This window comes from Cnephaeus nilssonii (genome assembly GCF_951640355.1).
Source record: "Cnephaeus nilssonii genome assembly, chromosome: 3".
NCBI classification, from domain to species: Eukaryota; Metazoa; Chordata; class Mammalia; order Chiroptera; family Vespertilionidae; genus Cnephaeus; species Cnephaeus nilssonii.
Window position 1 is genome coordinate 96,312,419 of NC_137074.1, and position 22,304 is coordinate 96,334,722.

At 37.2% G+C, this 22,304-nt stretch overlaps 1 protein-coding gene across 1 annotated transcript in view; it reads left to right on the forward strand.

Moving 5' to 3' along the window:
- Positions 1-22,304, forward strand: part of ROBO1 (roundabout guidance receptor 1) — a 1,264,035-nt gene that overhangs the window by 1,135,130 nt on the left and 106,601 nt on the right. The window contains exons 6-8 of the mRNA XM_079766678.1: positions 11,722-11,842; positions 12,194-12,332; positions 14,564-14,691. Coding sequence (XP_079622804.1) covers positions 11,722-11,842; positions 12,194-12,332; positions 14,564-14,691 — 388 coding nt within the window. The remainder of the gene's footprint in view (positions 1-11,721; positions 11,843-12,193; positions 12,333-14,563; positions 14,692-22,304) is intronic.

Below are 22,304 nucleotides of genomic sequence, written 5' to 3' on the forward strand. Positions count from 1 at the left end.
AGAAATATAAAGTATCTCATGATATCAAGTCATAATTACTAAAAACATGAAATTATTTTATTCTAGACATGGCTTCTCTGTTAAGTATCCATATTGAATTACTTACCTGAAGGTGTGAGCAAAAAATATTGCCAAATAAGACAGAGTATAATTTCTTTACTATTGTGTAAGGTTTGAATTATATGAATTCTGTTTTACTTGGTTATATATTTTTAAATTGCTATGAGATGTATATTTTATTCAATCCTTTGTCTGTCATTTATACAATATAATTACACCCCCCCATGATTTTGCTTAATTTAGAATGCAATAAAGCATGATTGTTTTAAAACATACTATAGTATATGTTAGAAGGTATGCTTTAATCTGAATTGTTTACATTGAAGACTGATCCTACTCTTGTAGCCAAGTTGCAAAGAATGGGTATTGTTCCACTTTCTCTGTCTGCTCAAATAACTATTTCTTTTTTGGTTTATTGTTGTTGTTGAATTCGTGCTAAATTTTAAAGAAATAAAAGCTGTTGTTGTGACTCTTCTTTGCATGTCTCTGTTGAAAGGAGTCCTTAGGGACCATCTAAAACTGTCCTGCAGTTTATTTCAACAAGGAGAATGTCTGGGGGCTGTGACAGGCCATCTGGGTACCTGCATCTCAATGTCATTAGGAAGTCTTAAACCTATGAAAAGCACTTCTCCTGCAGTTTACAACAGCTTGATAGCTGTTCTGTAGGTCAAAGATCCAGCAGAATTGACAGAATCATTCTGAAGAGATATTCTGGCCAAAAGACTTAGTAGTGAGTTGTTTAAAGATGATACACTAGGCTGTAATTCAAAACCTCTCATCTCATTTACTTTGCAAAATAGTAGGAGACAGTGGTAAATAATCAAGTTTTTCAGAAAAAAAAATAATTTCTAAACCCTAGTACTTTAAAAATGTTACTCATCATGGTAACTCTGTTTATCAAACAGTGTTATTGTAAATGAATATTTCTGAGCCTTTAATCTTCTAGAAAATTGTAAAAATTTATATGATGACACCCATGTGTCATTATATTTATTTAAACATATTTTTCCTTTAGCATTCTAAATCAGTATTCTTTTAATTCATTGTTATGATGTTTTAAAAAATAGTATTTTGCCCGGGCAGCACGGCTCAGTGGTTGAGTGTTGACCTATGAACCTGGAGGTCATGGTTCGATTCCCGGTCAGGGCACATGCCTGGGTTGCAGACTCAATCTCCAGTGTGGGACGTGCAGGAGGCAGCCAATCAATTGTTCTCTCTCATCATTGAAGGTTCTCAATCTCTCTCCCTCTCCCTTCCTCTTTGAAATCAATAAAAAAATATAAAATAAAAAAAAAATAGTATTTCTAGTAAGGAACTCATATTTTGAATGCAAAAATCTATTAAAGGAATAAGATAAATTATATGACAGTTTGGTGGATGGCAATTTGAAATCATCTTTGAAGTCCTTAATATAATTAGTGGTTTCTTTTTTGGTCTGCTGAATTCAAGTCACATTAGGTTAATGTAATTAAAAGCAGAAAAGATTTTGTGTAGCCAAACTAGTTAATTAGCCCCAGTGGTTTAGTATGTTAACCTAGAGCTGTATGGATAGCATTGTGGGGGTGATACCTGAAAAAAAAAATTCCTGTGTAACAGATACTGCAAATCATCTGACTTGCTTTAGGGTAGAAATGAAGACACACCAAGGAGTTCATTTGAAGTTCACCTTTATTTCTGATTTTAAGTACTGATTGCAGTGTAAACTGCATACTCCATAGAATAAGCAGACAAAAAGCTTACCTCATTTACTGTTGCAAAGAAGGCATGCTTGTTTGTGTGCAAAGAAAAAGAAGTTTTGTTTCTTTATTCTGGAAATAAGAATTCTGATTGTACTTTTTTCATGCTTACCAGAAATATAAAATGATTCTCTTCATTTTTGGTTGAAAAGCTACATCTTATACCTAATTTTTCTGCATTATCTTGTTACTGAGTAAACAACTCAGTAATGGAGATGAAAGCATATGGAAAGAGATTTTCAACTGCTTCAGCAAAACCTTTAAGTAAGAGAGAATGAGAGAATACTTTTTACCCCTAAGGAAAAAAATAATTTATAAGTTTTTAAATGTAAATGCTAACATATAAGAATCCTATATATCAAATACATTGAGGTATTCCATACCTATTTTGGGGTTGAGGGTGGGGGAAAATAACGTGTAAAGTTGTTTGAAACTTTAAAAAATTTTACCACTTTTTTCTCCTTTGTCCTCCTTGTCTCCTTCCCCAAAAGGAGCAGGACCACTGGGATCTTTTTTGTTTTATTTTCATCAAGTATGTAGATGGCTGAGGCCCCCCTTCAAGTACTGTCTAGAGCTTATGGAAATGTGGGCCTCTAATGTGGTTACCGCTGTGGGCTGGTAAGGTATATATGGTAATGAGGAAGTAGAACCTCTGCTTTGGATTTTTGACATAAGCTAGATGCCAGCATATTGTCTGAAGGCTTAACAAATTCTGCTTCTCCACAACCGGGATTATGTTAATTGAAGCAGTGTGGCTGCAGTGCAGTGTTTAACACTGTGTCTGTTCATTATACAAACTCGTTTTTGATAGGTTTACAATTTGGCTGTCAAACCCAGCTGCAGGAAGAGACCTGCCAAGAAATATTTCTTAGCTTATTTTAAATAGTGCTGTTTTTACATTGGTAGTGTTTTGTATGTGTTAAACATAATTTTCTTTTCTATGTGAAGAGAGGAAATATCAAATTTTGCTTTAGAGAGGAGGCACTAAGATTTAGAATGTATGAAGCCACCCTTTACTATCAATATTTTTATATAACAACATAAAATGTGATTGTTAGTAGTATCTACTTCTTGGAAGCTGGTATGTTATATTTGATCAGAATTATAGTACTACGTTTTTCTGTTCTTTTCTTTATTGAAAAGAACAAGCCCCCATGTAGTCCACATTTGTGACTGAAGACAATAGAATTATGGCTTTTGGTTAGCTTTGATTCAATTTAGCTATTGGCATAAAGCCAAATCAATTTGAATTTATAAAAATTAAAACTGTCATTTTCATCCATTGTTTTTAAAATTTATTTCTCTGTTTGCCATATTTATTTTTTTCTATCACTTTTGTTAAATTCTGTCTCTGTCATCTCTGAGACTATAAATTTTTCTCAGGTTTGCTGACACTGTTTAGTCTTCCACTTAAGCTGTAACATCTACTTTGGGATCCTTAGCCATTATTGCCAGTGAGTATATAGTGCAGTGATGGGCAACCTTTTGAGCTTGGTGTATCAAACTTTGCCAAAAAACTGAGCATAACTTGGGTAGTGTGTCACTTTGAGGAAAAAACATTATTTCGCAATATTTATAGTTTAAATAACATAAATGTATAACTGTTATATATAATTGTATTTAATAAACCAAAAACTAAATATTTAACTTACCTGCTTAGTGACTTCTTTGTTCTTCCGTCAGTCGGTTTCTTTTGTTGGTCTTGATATTATTTAGCTTGTGTGGGGTGCTGTGAACTAAGATAAGTGAGGGGGAGGGGGAATTCTTTAACTAACCTGCCTATTAGTGACTTTTTTGTTGCTGAATTTCATTGGCCAAATCTTCAATTGAAGGTTGGTATTTTGTACACTTCAGGCCCAAGCAAGCACTACTAACTTCATCTGTCAATCTGTTTCTTTTGTTGGTTTTGATATTATTTAACGCTGAGAATAAGGCCTCACAAAAGTATGTAGAGGGAAAAATTGTGAGTAAAGCCATTGCTATATTTTTCAGGGTGCTAAAAGTGTCTGGTAGTCGGTTCCAGGCACTCCAAATTTCCTGTTCGTAGTGGCACTCCTCTTGATTCTCCAAGCGGCACCTTTCCAGATTCTCAAGCTTTGACCTCAAGTCGACAAACACCTGAGCCCAGATACTGTCTTGAAATTCTGCAAGTTGCATCTCCAAATCATCAATTTGCATCCATTAGAAACCATTTAATTCCAAACTACTGTAGACTACTACATTAGGATACTTAATTATTTTCATGGTCTGTTCTAGACTTCTAAATTGACTAAATCTATCACTAAACTGGTCAAGTAACAAGTCTAAAATATGCTGGTACTTCATATGCAAGAGTTCCATTTCATTTTGTACAGCTGCACTGGCCTTCTCAAAATACTTTGTTACTCTAGGAAAATTCTTATAAGTTTTAGTTTCTACATCTCGCTTGAAAATTTTAACTTTACTTTCAAAAGCTTTTATGTATCCAAACATCACGTCAATACTTTTGCCAAAATCTTGTAACTTTAAGTTCAGTTCATTAATATGAACAGAGAGATCTGTAAAAAACATCAGGGTGTTGACCCACTTATCATCATTAAGCTGAGGAAAGTTTCCCAGATCCTTATTGTCAAGAAATACCTTAATTTCTTCAAAGCACTCCACAAAGCACTCAAGAACTTTGCCTCTGCTCAGCCATCTTACATTATTGTACATCAGCAATCCACTGTAGGTGGAATCAACCTCCAGTAAAAGTGCCGAAAATTCTCGCTTGTGAAGTGGGCTAGCAGCTATTAAATTAACTATTTTTGTAACAACTGACATTAAGTCGCTTAAGTCGGTGAATCCTGCCTTGGCACATAAAGCCTCCTGATGGGTAATACAATGAAAAGGCACAATCGGAGGTCCAATAGCTTCTGTAAACAATTTGACAAATCCGACTTTTTTCCCCACCATATTTGGTACCCCATCTGTCGTCACTGACACAACTTTAGAGATATCAATGCTTAGGTCACGAAATGTTTGTATAACAACCTTACATATTTCGCTTCCTGATTTACTTGTTGACACTGATACTAACTTTATCAGCTCTTCTCTCATTGTGAGACCATCAGAATATGGACCAATAATGGCCAACTGAACATGTGATCTGACATCAGTAGTTTCATCAAGAGAGATTGAAAAATATTTACACTTCCTTATGTCTCTCTTTAATTGATGTTGTACGTTTGTGTTCAGTCTCATTATTCGGTCTTTTATGATATTTCTCCTGAGTGGTAACTCAGATATTCTCTTAATAATTTCATCTTTATTCTGCATATTGTGAAATAGAACTGGTGCACATCTTAGGAGAGTTTCTTTAATAAATTCTCCCTCACTGAGCGCTTTTCCATGCAGCTATAGAGTGAGCAATGCTCTAACTTGCAGATGTTAAATTTGTAGAGCCTTTCATAAATTTAAGGATGGAATTAGATTGGCTCTTATAAAGATGTAGCTGCCTGGAAATGTGTTCCTTCCTTTCATCCTCACTTTTTTCCAAGAGCTGGGAATGATTAGTTTCAAAATGTCTATTTATATTCCACGTTCTGCTTACTACCGTTTCAGTACATAGAACGCAAAATGATCTGCCATTTTTTTCTATAAAGCCATACATCTCGGTCCATGTCTCTTGAAAGGGTCGGCCACTGCTACTACCACTTCCTTTACTTAACCTTAGTTTTTTTTATTTTTTGGGTTTTCCATCAAGGGGGCAGTGACAGAAGATAGAATTATAGACAGCTTGTTAGGCCTGCAGGCAATTAGGGCTTAACTAGCCTAACTAACCACAAAATGGTGCATATAACTGTCTTTTAGGAAAGGGCAGGGTTAATAAGCAGAAATAGGGGTTAATAAGGATGCACAACAGTAATAGTGGTGAAATGGAGTCTGCACTATGGAGTAAGATGGTGTTCCTTATGTGAATTAAAATGGCTGCCGCTATTTCTAATGGCGGGAAATGGCACCCATAGCACGCCACAAACCCTCGCCTCTCCCAGCCTCCCCCTCTCTTATCTCAGTAATGATGGATTAGAAATCCATGACACCCCAGAACAGTAGATAATGGTTGCTGTGGTTAGCTGTTATTTGGTTACTGGTAATGGCAGGGCCCCCAGAGATGCGTCCCCCGCTACGTTCCGCTGCTCCCTGCTCTGCCGGCGGAAGTGAGGGCAAAGGTCCCGGCTTAACCGGAAGTCCCAGAACTAGACGCTCTGTGCCGGACTTCTGTTGTTTGGCCTACAGACCTCCGGCACAGAGTGTCTAATAGGTGAGGATGAAACATTGGCGACTAGAGTCTTGGAGTTAGAGTCTAACTCCAAGACTCTAGTCGCCAATGTTTCATCCTCAGGAGCAGCAAATGTTTCATCCTCGGCATGCGGCCGCCTCAGCGGCCGCGTGTCATCAGAAATGGCTACGCGTGTCAGTGCTGACACGCGTGTCATAGGTTCGCCATCACTGATATAGTGGAATGTACCATTTCATAAGAAAGTGTCTTATTGATGAGGTTGAAGTTGTATGCAGGTAATTATACCAATCTGGGCAGTCTAGACAATGAGTTCCCAAGTAAACACTTATTCTGTTACTTAAATTTAAGCCCTCCTTCCTTTCCTCATTTTAATCCAGCATTTATTCTTAGGCCAGAGCCAAGTCTTTAGGACAAAGTTTTTCAGCCTTGGGTTTATTTACATTTTGGGTGTGGAAATTCTTCATTGTGATGGAGTCCTCAGTGCAATGTAGGCTATTTAGTAGCCTCTCTGGCCTGCACCAAGTGTCAATACTTACCCCTCCCAGTAGTGACACTGGAAAATATTATTGTCAAAACTCTCCTGGGAGAGGGAGAGTCATTTTCCCAAAGAGTCAGTGTTTTGTTTTGTTTTGAAGTTTTGGGTATATATTTTTATTGATTTTAGGGAGAGGGATAGAGAGATAGAAACATCGATAAGAATCATTGATTGGTTGCCTCCTGCATGCCCCCTGCTGGGGATGGACCCACAACCCAGGCACATGCCCTGACCCAGAATTGAACCATGACCTCCTGGTTCCTGGGCCAAGGCTCACCCACTAAGCCACAACTGGCCTGGCCAGTCACTGTTTTGGGGGAAATAAGAGAAACATATTTAGCTTCAGAATTACATGTTTCTAAAGTTTGCTCTATTAATTTAAATACGCATTTTTTCTGACAAAACCTATGGAAGATGTGTTAGTAATGACTTTAATAAAAAGCTTCTGGATGTAGCCAAACAAAAATATTATTTTTATTAAACAAATGTCTCAAATTATTAAATTAATAATTATAATGATAATAATATACAGATATTTTTTAAGTGCTTTAGATGATTAATCTCATGTAATCCTCATAACAGCCTTGGAAATGTGTACTGATAGTATCTCCATTTTAAAGATGGAAAACAGAGGTACAGAAGAGTTTATACCTTGCCTAAAGTATAGTACGAGGCATCTGACTCCAGGGCCCATGCTCACTTTGTTTTGCTACGTGATTGTATCTATTTTTGATCAATTTGAAAGATTATTTGGGATTTAAAAATCTTTAAAATAATTTTTGCTATATATTTAGATTTTGAATTTGGTTTCAACCTAGATAATGTTGGTGAAAAATAGCTTGAGTAGAAAAAACAAAGGTGTGATTTAATTGACTTCATTTAGCCATGATGATTAATATCTATGCTGGTTTACAAGAAAAAATGTACTTTTCATATTAAAAATATTTTCTAAGTTTAGTATCTTTTTCAGAACTCAATTAGTTATATTATTTTTCCCATTCCTCTACAACTTATATATAAATGAACACAGTTGTGACAAATGTTTGCTTTTAGTCATACTATGATGTTATGGGGGAAAAAGCTTCTCATGATACCCCTGATTCATTTTTTTAAAATTATGTAGAAAAAAATTGTCATGCTGGCTCATCCTATTATAATTTGTTTACTTACAATGTACGGAGAAGATATTTTGTACAATGCCTGATGAGTTACTTTTAATTTGAACAGTAGATGTGATTTAACAAGGAAGTCTGTAAAGTAAATTTACATGAAACAACAATTTATTTATATTAAAAACAAAAATATAGCTATGTGCTCCCAAAGCATAAGTCTCCTGATAGATTGAGTTAGAAAAGGTTTCCAAGATTGAACCAAGTATAATGTATAGTTGGGGCAATGGTAATAGGGTGTGTACAACACACTATTTAGGACTTAATAGCTTTCTTTGATTTTTTAGTTCACCTCAGTTATTGTTTCCTCCCATTCATCTCAGCATAGGAATTTTACCATGACTGAGAATCTCCTGGCTGTCTCCTTATTACTCTTGGTAACTAAATTCCCCTTCTCCATTTATACAGATTCTTTCAAAATATAACAGCAGTGAGCTGTAATATATAATATTAATTGGTGTCCCACATGTGCTTAAGCAAGATGATTTAAAACTCTACATCCCCAAGTACTTAAGATTTGTAAAGTAAATTAGTACGATGTTATACTGAAGCTATAAAAATAAATCTGTGTTGTTGAAAATTATTTATATTTTATCATTCTTTGACTCATTCTAGGTATTTGAATATATTTTAAAATTATTCTTAAAGCCTTATATTTTATTGTAGATAGAATTCATTGACTTAACTTTTATTTTAAAGAAAAAAAAGCATTTATTTTCTTTTACTTTGATGAAGTTGTTATTTATTAATGTGCAATCACTTTAGAAATGAACTGACCACCTAAATATGCAAGGACATTTAGGTTAGATTCTGAGGTATACAGGAGGCTTAATGTTCTGTCCAAAGTTAGCTAACCCAAAAAGGAGCATGTAGGACAACATCTCAGATCTCTTAACTTCCATATCAAGAACAGAATTGGAGGGAGAGGGAAGATTAACCTAAGAACTTATATGCACATCCTATATAATAAAAGGGAAACATGCAAATCGACCGAACAGCAGAACAGCCGAACAACCAATCAAAGCATAATATGCTAATGATATGCTAAGGCTGCTTAACCGCTTGCTATGATGTGCACTGACCACCAGGGGGCAGACAGTCGACCGGTCGACCAGTCGCTATGATGTGCACTGACCACCAGGAGGCAGATGCTCCGACCGGGAGGTTAGCTTGCTGCTGGGGTCCGGCCTGATCAGGGACTGAACAAGATGGGCCGGACCCTGGTCCCTCCCTGGCCTGATAGTGCACCGGTGGGGTCCCTCAGCATGGCCTGTGCCCTCTTGCAACCTGGGACCCCTCAGGGGATGTCAGAGAGCTGGTTTCAGCCCGATCCAGCAGGCCACTCCCCTTGGGAGGGCGCCAGACACAGGGCTCATGGTTGGCGAGCTCTGCTGTGGCAGCACGAGCCTCTCCCGATCGGGACTGATTAGGTGTGAGCCCTCAGCAGGCACAGTGGGGGCGGGATGAGCAGGAGCGGCAGGAAGGAGCTGCAGGTGGCATTGGACTGTGGGTTTCAGCCCGATCCCTGCAGGCCACCCAGAGGGACCCCGCCTGAGCACGAATTTGTGCACTTGGCCTCTAGTATGTATATAACCCATAAACACAGTCAATAGTGTAGTGAAGGCCTTGGGTGGGGAGCAGGAGTGGGGTGGAGGGGGTCAATGAGGAACAAAAGGTGATATCTGTGATATTTTGAACAACAAAGATAAATTTTTAAAAAACACACATAAAATAAAAATAAAAGGAACTGCAAAATTGTCATTCTCCGGATCTTGCTTCCTAGCATGTCATCAGTTTGGCCTAACTAAACTCTTATAGAAATTAAAAATTATAATAAAACAAAATAAATAATAGAATTTGTCACCTTTTTCTGGAATGATTTTGTTTCCTCAAGATTTTGGAAATGTTTATGTGAGTCTTTCAAAATATATACATGGTGAAAGATTTCAATGAATCTTCTTAGAAAGATCTTGATGCTATGGTACTCAAATTTTCTGTACCTCAAGAACTCAACGTTCATTCAACTCAAATTGCGATCTCTGGGGCTGTGCATTTCTTGTCATTTCTTGTGCATCTCATATAGCCAAAATTACATATCTTAAGTAAAATCTTAGCTCCCTTCCAACTTTCTGTGTGACATTGGGCAAGTCACTTTCCTTTGACAGATATTTACTAGGCATTGTGACAGGTCCCAGCGCAATAAAGAAGAATCAGATATGCTTCTCTGCCTCAGAGCTCACAGCCAGGGAGGAAATCTGACCGTTGAAAGCATAATTAAAACATATTGTGTTGGTGGGCATAAGGGAGGTATGTGGAAGGAGGAGTTATACTTTTCTGAGCTGCTCATTCCTTAAGTGATAAATGAATTATGATACTTTCCCCTCACAGTCTCACAGCAGATTTATACTAACGACCAACATTTTAATGATATATCACACAAAAGCAACTTATTAAAACATAAGATGGTTAGCACTATGACCCAATAGCCTCAAAGCTGGGTATACATTTAAGAATCTCACTTTGAGACCTTTTAAGGAGATGGTGCCCATGTGAGAAAAGATATAGCTGTCAGTAAAATATGAGGTCACATCCCATTAATTGCTACAAACCTTTATAGAAATGTTTCATTCGATACCAGACTAGATTTTGTCTATAAAAAGCAGGTGGCATCCCACAAAAATGTTTTAATAGACTACTATATGCAGGCATTACTCTCTGAATGCAGAACAAAGTCATGAAAAAAAATGCAGAGGAAAGTCCCTGGATGGTTTTATAATGGTACTTAGAAACTCATGATCATTTTCTAAGAAACATAAATGAAAACAATGTCAAGTTCTAAAGCCACAGAAATTAAAATAACTCTGTTAATATTTGGTTTGTCCAATACATAATTTCTAATTTGGGTTGAAATAAGGCAATTTAGGTATTCCAAAATAGAAAGTAGTAGTTTCAGTAAACTCCTAGTGCATGATGAGAAATAATTCTGTCTGAATGGTTTCCTACCACCTCCAACACTCTCTTTTTTCTTTCTTTATTTCTTCCCTTCTCTTTTTAATTGATACACAACACAGAAAAACTCTGAGGCCAAAGCCTCTATGAATAAACATTTGGAAGTTATCCCTGACAAAACCTTTCTGAGGCTCCGAGCATTATAGATATTCCTGGGTAATTGAAACGCAGCTCCCCACCAAAAGGATATTGAATTAAGTAAAGATAGTTCGGTTTCCGCATCCCAATCTTAATTCTTGTTAGCTTCAGCCTACTTATTGTACTGGAAAGCTGCTTACATTTATAATGAAGTCTTCTTCAAATAATTAAATGTTCAAGAGTGTACCAGAACGACTTTCCAGATGATTTATTGGTATCTCTTCAGCCTTCACCTCCTGAGTCCCCAAGAAACTGCTTGGGCAGCAGCAATTCCTTTGTTATTTAGGATGTCAGGTTCTGTAATGTTTTGGCAATTAAGAAATATTCCTTCAAAGCAATTTTGGCAAATTACGTAGAGACATTTTTATTTCCACGTATTATAATACTAGAATATGCTTTCTTAAAATCACATATAGCTAATATGCATGTCCATATTAATTATAGTCAGAAGATATTAGGAATTTCCTTTTTCCTAACTAAATTATTTGTACAGTCTTTTGGTTTTCATTTAACTACATAATATGAAAGAATTTGGCCTGTTCAGAAATACAAATTTCTAGTTATATAGACTATAATAACTCTACAAGAAATGTAGGCAAGTAGAAATGTTTTGCCTCTCTATATAATGTACCTTTGCAGTAAATTCTATTTAAAGTTACTACTATAACTATAGCAAATACTACACACTGGCTTTTTAAATATAATTAAGCTTTGCTTATGTGCTTAGGCAGTAGACTTCACTTAGGAAAACCTCTGTCACGTAAACATAGCAAAAGTGATTTTAACTGCATGCATGTGACACTTTTTTTAAAGATACGAGGAGGAAAACTCATGATTACTTACACCCGCAAGAGCGATGCTGGAAAGTATGTGTGTGTCGGCACCAACATGGTTGGGGAACGTGAGAGTGAAGTGGCTGAGCTGACCGTGTTGGGTAAGTGGGATCCTATCTCATCGGCCCCCTGTGAAGCTTCTCCCTCAGTATTCCTTAGGATCTTTATACAAGGGAGAAAGAAATGACCTTTCTTGAGAAGCTTAACCAACATTGTGTGGGTGGGAAGAGGAGAGAAGGAATCAGCAAAGCATGCTGCCCAAGACATCATAGGCAAGACAAGGGGGCAAAACTAGGAGGGAACCCCAAACCTGGGGAGGAGGTTCGAGAAGTAGGAAACGATATGTAATACATTTCGAAATAAGATTTTAAATTATAAGTCTGTTCTGACTAAACATATAAAATAGTTTTAGTTTTTATTTCTTTTTTTGAGAAGGCTTTTTCTAATTTTAGAGAGACCATCATTTGTGAAGAGGCCCAGTAACTTGGCCGTCACTGTGGATGACAGTGCGGAGTTCAAATGCGAGGCCCGCGGTGACCCCGTGCCTACAGTGCGGTGGAGGAAAGATGACGGGGAACTGCCCAAATCCAGGTAAGATCAGAATGTAGTGATGTGATTCGTCTACTCCGACAGTCTCCGGTGTTCATCAGAACATGATTCACATGCGTGTCCTTAGGATCTTTGACTCCAGGCTTCTGGATCTGGGGCGAGACACGGTACTAGAGATCATTAGAATGAGGAGGCTGCCATACTTTCTCTGAGGATTGCAGACAAGAACTGTACATTCATGAGGCTGGCTGCCCAGGGAACTCTTATAAACATCCAATATTCCTTACACAGGTTTCTCTTCTGTTCAACCAGACCACAGTTAATAGTCATTTCTTGTATGGGAGTTGGTGGGGTAAGGAAGGGAGGTACAGCATTAATAGTATAGCTGTGAACCAATTAAAAAGCAGGCTTCCTTTTTCTTAGCTACAGCATCACCAGGGAACAGAAGAAGAGGTCAAAATTTTCTGATATCTGTCAAGTCCTGAAATTGGCTAGGAGCAGCGCAATAGTCTCACAGCCTTAAGGAATGAGGCAACAAAATGAAGCTTCCGGGCATTGCCTTTAGGTTTTGGTTGCCAGTGTGTCTATTCTTTCAATAAGCATGCATCGAACCCCCTGCTACGTTTGGGGGTTAGAGTAGTGGTTTAGACATACTTCCTGCTCTCAAGAGCTCACAGAAGGAACCATGTCTGGATAGATACAGAATAACCCAGGAAACCCTTTGGTCCCATAAAGGCAGGGCATTTGGGAGCAGTAAACTAGAAGAGACTTCTGAAAGGAAAGTGACATGTAAGCAATTATGTAAATGTGATAAGCACGAAAGAGGAGAAGAGTATTCCAGGATGTGACATCACAGCATACATGCAAAGCTAAAAAAGAACATTACATGTTCTGAACGGTGGGAAGTTTAGCATGGCTATGGCATAGGACATGTGGCAGGAAGTTAAGGGCTATTAGGTTAGAAATACTGAGGCCAGATTATCAGAGGCTTGTAATAATAGACTAAAGAATATTGAATCATATTACGTGCACACTGATGACCCAAGAAGAATACTATGAACGGGATTCCTTTTTAGAGAGAATGACTTTTTTGGACTATGGATATTACATGTATGTGAGGAGATACTAGTGTCAGGGTCACCATTGTTGTTGTCCCTGTAACGTGATGTAAATTGCCTGAATGGGGAGATGAGAGGGAGGTAGGGGTCCATAATGGCAAGAAATGTCTGAAACTCAATTGAATTGGATGATTTTGTTAGTTATAGGGAACTGGTGAAGGAAGATGGGTAGATTGTGTTAGGAAAAGGAATTTGTTTATGTGTCAGAAAATACTAGGTGCCTGTGGGATATGATGTGTAATTATTAATCAGCAGGGATTATGGATTTGGAGCTTAGATGAAATAAGGATGGGAAATATTTGGGTGGTCAATGAATATATAAACTGTAGTAGATAATATAACTCAGGGATATTATGTAGAGTGAAAGAGGGCTAAAGTGGAACTTTAAGGGAAACCCAACATTGAATGGGAAGGAAGATGAGGCAAGGCAAATGAACTCTAGAATGAGACTGTCTGAGTTCAGTTATCAACTCTGCCGCTAAACTAGCTGAGACCAACACCAACCAGGTCACCTTGCCCCCGCTGCCTCGCTTTCTTTTCTCATCTGTACAATGGAAATGCATAATACTTCATACAATGGTTATAAGGATTTTAAAAGATAAAAATCTATAAATTACTTTACGTCTGGCATATATAAATTGAATGGTCACTATCTTTTAATTTTAGTATGAGTACAGTAGCTTGAGGGAACAAACAAGTTCCAACTTTAAAAAATATATATTTTTTAAAAAGTAGCTCAATATTTTAGCCCGCATAAATTTAAAAACACGCTCTTTTCGCCTGGCTAGTGTTGCTCAGTGGTTGAGCATCTACCCATGAACTAGGAGGTCACGGTTTGATTCCCAGTCAGGGCATATGACCAGGTTGCAGGCTTGATCCCCAGTCAAGCAATGATTCTCTCTCATAAGTGATGTTTCTGTCTCTCTCCTCCTCTCCCTTTCTCTTTCTGAAATCAATAAAACATTTAAAATATAAATAAAAACAAGCTCTTTTCTCTGCGTGTGCTTACTTAGAGGAATGGTGCATTTTAACTATTGTTTTAAATTTCCTGAAGCAAATGTTATGTGTGATTTGATGCCTAGATATGTTATTTGTAATGATGAGATCTTTAAATAGAAGGTCACTTAATTGTGCTTTCCTTTGTTCGGTCACTAGATATGAAATCAGAGATGATCATACCTTGAAAATCCGAAAGGTGATGGCTGGTGACATGGGGTCATACACTTGTGTGGCAGAAAATATGGTTGGAAAAGCTGAAGCATCAGCTACTTTGACTGTCCAAGGTAAGGTTTGGGGAGCAGTTTGTTGTGGTTGTTTTATTATCGGAAATATAATGTTAATACTTAAAGAGAACACCATTTAATCAAGTACTCTATATTAAATATAAGCTTTAAATAGTGCTAGAAATATTTTACTTCAAACATTTTAAAGAAATCCTTATTTTGCCCATGGGAAGTCTATATGCATTTGTTCCCAGAAGTTAAATTAAATTTTCAAAATTAGGAAGAGTTCTGTCTTGGTCAAGTAAAGGAGGAGAATGTGTTGTAATCTCTGGGTCTTCAACCACAGAGCCCTTCTAATCTCTCAGTTAAATGACAGCTGTTACCAAAACCTTTGCATGCTACAAATCGCCATTCCTTCAGGTCACGCACTTTCAAGGATCTGTACAGCGTGGAACACAAAAACGAGAGGATTCAGTTCCCCTCAAGAATGTAAGGTCATCCACGTGTAGGAACTTTTGTAGTCTTTTTCTGTGCACACACTGCCTGTGATATAATAATGCTCAATAAATACTTGGTGAATTAATTGCATTTGTACTCTGCTAATTTTGATAAAGATTTATTATTGGATGTGATTTATTATGATTTATTATTATATTCTATGGCTATAAGTTTTGAATGTCAGAGTCTTATCTTAAACTGATGTGCAGAAATGGTTCTGTCACCCTTATATCATAATCCAGATGTTTTTCATTCTCATAATCCCTTTTCTCCTTTCTCCATGATGTCATAGGATTATTTCTTACTATGTCTCATCTGAGAATTTTTCTCATTTTTTTTCCATTTTAGAGTGGATAAGTTGGTTATTGTTGCATTTGAGAGACAATGACCTTTAAAAAACATTGTGTTGGTGAAAAAAGTTCCCTATTTTGATAAGTACGTAGAGTAATCAGGGATCTTGGCCATAAACCACTTAGCTTGTTTCTTGGTCTGACATCAGATGCACTTGGTGCTGTCATCTTTTCTGAGCACTGTCTCCTTTAAGGCTAGTATGAAGAAAAAGGTGGCTTTTGAGGGAGTGCTTCTACTGTGGGCTTTCTACAAAAGAGCCTTGGGGGCTTTTTACAATTTAAAAAAGAATAAAGACTATTTCTTTCCTGTCTTTAAAGCCATTACGTCCCACTTTGGGGTTTTAGCTGAACCTCATAAAAACAAAAGAAAAAAAAAAAGGATCAAGAACAAACATTAAATTTCTAAGACCTAGACTACTTCTCTTTAATCTAAGTTAGACTTGAACTCCATGTAAGGCTAAAACGGTAAGAAAAGAAACCCCTTTACATTTAGAGAAAGCATAAATTTAAGAGATGTCAAATCCAAGTTCAAAAGCCCCCCAGAGGAAGTGAAAGTAGCCCAGGATGAATACAAGGCATGAACAGGTGTGTCTATCTCCAGGCAATTGTGACAGGAAGGTTGATTGTCTATCACATTACTCAGAGAGATGTAGTGTTTCACTTTATGTTTTAAAGTCCTTTACCTTGGGAGCCTGCTGCTTTTATAAATAATAGCCATTCTGCTGTGTCTACAGTAGACATTGAAATCAAAATAGTTTTTTTCCTTCAATTTTAAACTCAATTTCAAAGCTAATTCAGCCTTAAGTTTTCCATAAGGAATTTTTGCTCCCTAAGCTTGCATTTCAATGGAAATTGGTTACAAATGATATAATCCAGAAACTATTTGAGGAATTTTGTTCTTATTTCAACTGCATTGAGTTTTCTATAAACTTAAGACAGAGTTGTATATTGTTAAGAAGGTAATTGATTCAAATACTAAAATACGCATATTAACATCACTGTTAAAATATCTTTAACAGCTAGAATAATGTACACAATACATCAAAGAAAGCAATATGATTCCCAGCTGCAAAAGGTAACTAAGGATGGGGGAGGGGAGAATCAGGAAACTTTTTAAAGGAAACTTGAGAAGTTATATCTTCTTTTCCTTCATTTCAGAGTGATTGTAGAAATATACTAGGTACTACAAAGGAGACTAATCAGAAATGAACTTGATAGCAGGAAACAATTATAATAAGAAATTCAGTAGTGGAGCTTTTGATATCTGTGTTTTATTGTGGTTCATTTTTAGAAAGGACTATTGGAATCAGTATGGGATTATAAATAATCTTCCTTGCCCTCACTTCTCATACAATGAATATTTAATTTGAGAGTTGATGTTGGACAACAAAACTCTGTCCTCCGGATAGAAGTTATAGAAAAAAAAAGTCTCTTAAATAAAGGTGACTGTGATTTTCACCCTTAGTAAAGACGCGATTAGTTCCAACATTTAAAAAATAATTTAATTTGAGCCCTAGCCTGTGTGGCTCAGTTGGTTGGGTGTCATTCAGTGTATGGAAAGGTTTGCTAGAGGCTCTATCCCCAGTCCAGGGCGAGGCAGCCACTCAGTATTTTCCTCTCATATCGATGTTTCTCTCTCTCTCTCTCCCTCTTCCTTTCTCTCTCTCTAAGAATCAATAGGGAAATCTTAAAAATAAATAACTTAATTTGAGAATTACTTCCCTTTATATTTCCTTTTTTTCTTGGTATTTCAATTCTGCTTTTCTGGAGACTACCTTCATATATTTTCTTAAAATATGCCTGCCTTAAATAGTTCTTCTTTAATTCTAAGTATTTTTTTGTTGGTTGTTTTTTCTACTTGTGTACTATTCACAATGCTTATCATGGTACTGAGAATCTAGGGGGCACTTTATCTAATAAGTACTTGTTACAAGTGAAATGACTATGGACTTGAACCTTCTACTTGAATGGTAGAAATATCCCAAGGAAATAGGAATATTCTATAGGAAATTCAAGCAGTTTCTGGGGGCTCTGATCCTGAGCACCAACAGTAGGTTTATTTGGGTCAAATTTGAATAGATGGCATCTATGTTAGCTGCCTGGTCTGTGTTTAAAAGGGAGCAAATAAAACCTAGGACTTGGGAGAGTTTCCTAAACACATCTGAAGTTTGTTACCTGAACTTAAATACTAAACTCATCTGAAGCTTGTTAAATATACAGATTATCTGCCTGCTTCTGGAGCACCTGATTTAGAAGATCTGAAATGGGGTGCAGACATTTTTAATTATATTTTTAGATAAGCAAGTTTATGAATCCCTGGATTGAAGAGTTATCTGATGAACTAATAGAAAGAATAAAGGAAGTTAAAATATTTCTTTAGAGTTTTGGAATTAGTTTCAAAGTGTGTTACAAAGAAGCGTGCAACTAAGGGCCATAGGCATTGGAGTCAGACAGAATTTAGTTGAATCTGCTGTCATGTCATTTACCAATTGTGTGACCTACAAAAGGAGATTTAAACTTCCTGAGCCTCAGTTTCCCCATGCATAAAATGAGTATAGTAATGCAACATCACAGCATTTTTATAAGAATTAAATTAAAATATATATGTAAAAATTTTAACATATCTGTTACAGTGTTTTATAAATAAAGAGGATTATATTCATACTAGAGGCCCAGTGCACGAATTCGTGCACAGGTGGGGTCCCTTGGGGTTGCCTGTGGGGATCGGGCCCCAGCTCTTACCCCCAGCCTCATAGCCCTGCAGCCCCACCTGGAACCTCACCATGGCCTGGAACTGCCCACTCACCTGCTCCACCATTCCACCGTGGTCCCACTCTCATTGGAGTCCATCGGGGCCGGCACCGACTCTCCTGCTGCCCACTACCAGCGCCGTGTCCCCAACGTCCGCCATGTTCTGCGCCTGCCCCTGGTGGTCAGCACGTGTCATAGAGAGTGGTTGAATGCCAGGTCGAACAATTTGCATATTAGGATTTTATGATATAGGACTAGAGGCCCAGTGCACAAAATTTGTGCACTGGGGGGGGGGGCTGTCCTTCAACCCAGCCTGCACCCCTCTCCAATCTGGGACCCCTCAGGGAATATCCCTGGGATTGGGCCTAAACCAGCAGTCGGACATCCCTCTCACAATTCTGGACTGCTGGCTCCCAACCGCTTGTCAGCCTGCCTGCCTGATTGCCCCTAACCACTTCCCTGCCAGCCTGATCAATGCTTAACTGCTCCCCTGCTGGCCCAATTGCCCCTAACTGCCCTCCCCTGCCAGCCTGATCACCCTCAACTGCCCTTTCCTGCCAGCCTGGTCACCCCCAACTGCCCTCCCCTGCTGGCCTGATCACCCACAACTGCCCTCCCCTGCCAGCCATCTTGTGGCGGCCATCTTGTGACCACATGGGGACAGCTATCTTGTGACCACATGGGGTGGCCATCTTGTGACTACATGGGGGTGGCCATCTTGTGCGAGGGTGTGATGGTCAATTTGCATATTACCTCTTTATTATATAGGATTAGTGTTATTGATAGCCTTATTGTTTAATTTGAATAATTATTGGTTGTTTTGTAAGGAAAATAGTAATGTTCAGATAACTCTAGACAGGTAATTTTTCTCTGCTATTGTAACTGAGAAATTTTAAATGAGAACATAGTAATGATCATTTATTATGTAACATTAACTAAAACTTTTCTAATATAAAATATTACATTTTCATTAAAAAATGCCTTATTATATTTTATAGTAAATGCATTGGATTTTGTTAGTGCCATCAAAACTCATGCTAGATTTATGCTAAAGTTTTGCACAGTAACTATATAAATTAATGAAAATTATGACCATTGGGAACAGAAATGATTAAAAACAATTACATTTTATGTGCAATGCAGTGTTATTGTTATGGAAAAATGTTCAGCAGCAGGTATTTGATCCCTATTCTGGTTCTCCTAACTCTAAGAGTGACTGTTTTCTAATTATTTGGATTCTCAGTATTTAGGTTATCTTTCTATAAATTAGTGGTGTTTCCTGGTAATTAATTTTGAGACTAGTAAGATTATCCAGGAGCAGATATTCTCAAAAAGTGCTCTTCTCCTTCATGACTGCTTCGAAGCTACAATTAAGCTGTCAGTAAAATATGAGGTCACATCCCATTAATAGCAAGTCACTTCAGCCCTAAAACCTACACCACATACATATCTCACAAAGCATTGTTTGGATTGCTTTTTCTTGGGAGTAAGAATCCAAAAGCCAATGAGTAAAATAAAAATATTAATTATTTATAATGTAGAAGATTTTATTTTACCTGAAAAAGGTAAATTATGGTAATATTTGACACTATTAGGAAACTTCTGATTAAAAATATATGCATCCAGACCTCTGTTAATGTTTGGTCAATAAAAGGAACATCCAGATTCCTTTAATTTGCATGTCAGTTTCAGTGTGTCATTGAAACTGTCAGAGGAGACTCAAAGGCTGTGCAGTAACTTGACCTATTAAAAAATAATACTTGTTATATGACCAATAAAAAATGGTGAAGTAATGCTGTTCAGAATAATTACAACAGAGCAAGTCTTTCTGCTTAACTCCCTGTTAATCAGAAAATTAATTTAACCTGCATGTGATGTTCTGTTATTTCCTGGAAAAGTCAAAGGTTTATTACCTATAATTTTAAACCATCAATGCTGTTGTATTTATATTTAGTGTGTATCCTGATTTTTCCTCCATAGGTATAACATCTACCCACCTCTTCAAGAATTCTCCGTGAAGTTAAAATACACAAACAATCAGACATCTTTTTAAAGACATGTCACCTCAGTTTTGCTTTATTTCATTGTAATATTTGCACTTTAATGTCTCATTTTGACAAGTGTTGGGAGTGCTGGCTCTGTCTTGGTAGGAAAGAATTATCCTCTGGACTAGTGTTTCATATTGCATAAGGCTCCATCTCTTACAGAAAATATATAGACTGTGGTATTTATAACCATTTTATAGGTTGTGACATGCCTATAAAATATAAAATCTAACCAGAACAAAATAGATGCATAGAGGTGCCCTGCCGGGTTTTTAAACAGTGTGCCACTAACACTGTTAAAATTTATGCCTCTGCTTGGTGTTCCAAGAATTGTAGCAGGTTTGTTTTATTTTTACTGTCTTAATCTAAACCTATTAGACCTTTATTAAATGCTTGCCACGTGGGCCTTGGGGTTCTTCTTGGAATCACATGATAGCCCACTTAAATTTGTAGCTTGTTTTTATTTTTATTTTTTAACCAAATTCATGGTTAATTTAAAAAGTGAGTGGGTTTTTTTGTGCAGGTTTTTTGTGTTTTGTTTTGTTTTTTCTTTGGCTGCCGATAGCCTTTAAGAAAAGCATAATGGATGTAGGTTCAAAACAATTAAAAAAGAAAAATATAGGAAAAAAAATAATTTTTATTTACTATAGTATTAGTAAAAAATCATTTAAACTAGTAATTATTTATTTATTATGACAATCATTTCTATAGCATTTTAAATAATTCCATTTTTGAGGAGTGATACCGTATCCCAAAAGAAACATAGCAGATAAGGCCACATACAGTTGAAACCCTACATTTCAAGTTTGCCGTCTGTCTCTAAGATTTCCTGTGCCTCTTTGCTTCAGTGATACTCATTGCTTAAACAAGGCAAATGAGATGGCATTATTAATCCTTCCATTCCCTTTGCAATTTTACAGATAAAGCAGCTCTTATTACTGTTAAAATTTCATTTCCAGAGTAAATTTGTGCCTCTCTCTCACCAGAGTGATCATGTTCCCACCGCATGCCTGTCACAGGAAACCAAACTGAAAACTGACTTCCATACACCAGTCATTTCCCAAGCAGTCACATATTATCTTCACTGCGTTGAAACATTAAGAAAATCTGATCCCATTTTTGTCTGTCTCTCTTTCAATAGGAACTAAAAGACATTTAGTCCTCCCGTTTCCCTACAGCCTCGAGTGCCGGGCCAGTCAGACACTGGAAGCTGGGCATTTAGATCTTACTTCACACCCCACTGCACTGCTCTGCAGGCCTCTCACGGGACCAGTGATTCTTTGTAGCTCAAGAAACAGTTGCTTTTATGCCCTTTCAGCAACTGCTCTGTGAAAAGAAAAGGCAGATGCCAAGCATCTCTGAACCAGGTGATTCTCTGCTCCTAGACAAGTAGGATTTCTGTGCAGTCCCAGCTCTTTTCTCCTAAGTGCTTCATTTTTCTTCCCTTGATGTGAAATTACTCCATTCTTTCAATTTCATCACCTATTTTAATTCTAAAATTCTAAAATATGATATCATGAGAGATGTCACCATCTCTTTAAATGTTATTGTAGGCGTATAATAAGGAATGTTCCAATGAATGATCCAAAGAAAGTGCATTGTCTTCTGTCTGGAGAGTTGTTATTTTCCCATCAGTGTTTATGTCTACTGTACAGTGAAAGAACAGAGCCTTCCTCATTAGGATTGATTAGCCACTGACAGCTTCTGGGAGGCTGAGCCTTACCGTAAAGTCTGAGATTGATATGAGACCAGGGAGTCACCGTGGTAGAAAAAAATAAGACTCCTTCTGTCTTTTGGCTGACTTAATTACTATGAATGGGATGTTTTCTAGAGCCTTTCTCCTTGCTGCTAGTGAACCTCGTGCTTCACACAAGAAGCTTTGCTGAAATAACTTGGGGACTGAAGTTCATTATTGACTCCTATGAGATGTCCCAATAAACTGGGAACTGCACAGCAGTTAGAACTTTCAGTGAAGCAAGAAGCAGCTATCAGGGGTCTGGCTAAGCTTTTAAGTTTCTACTCACTCAGA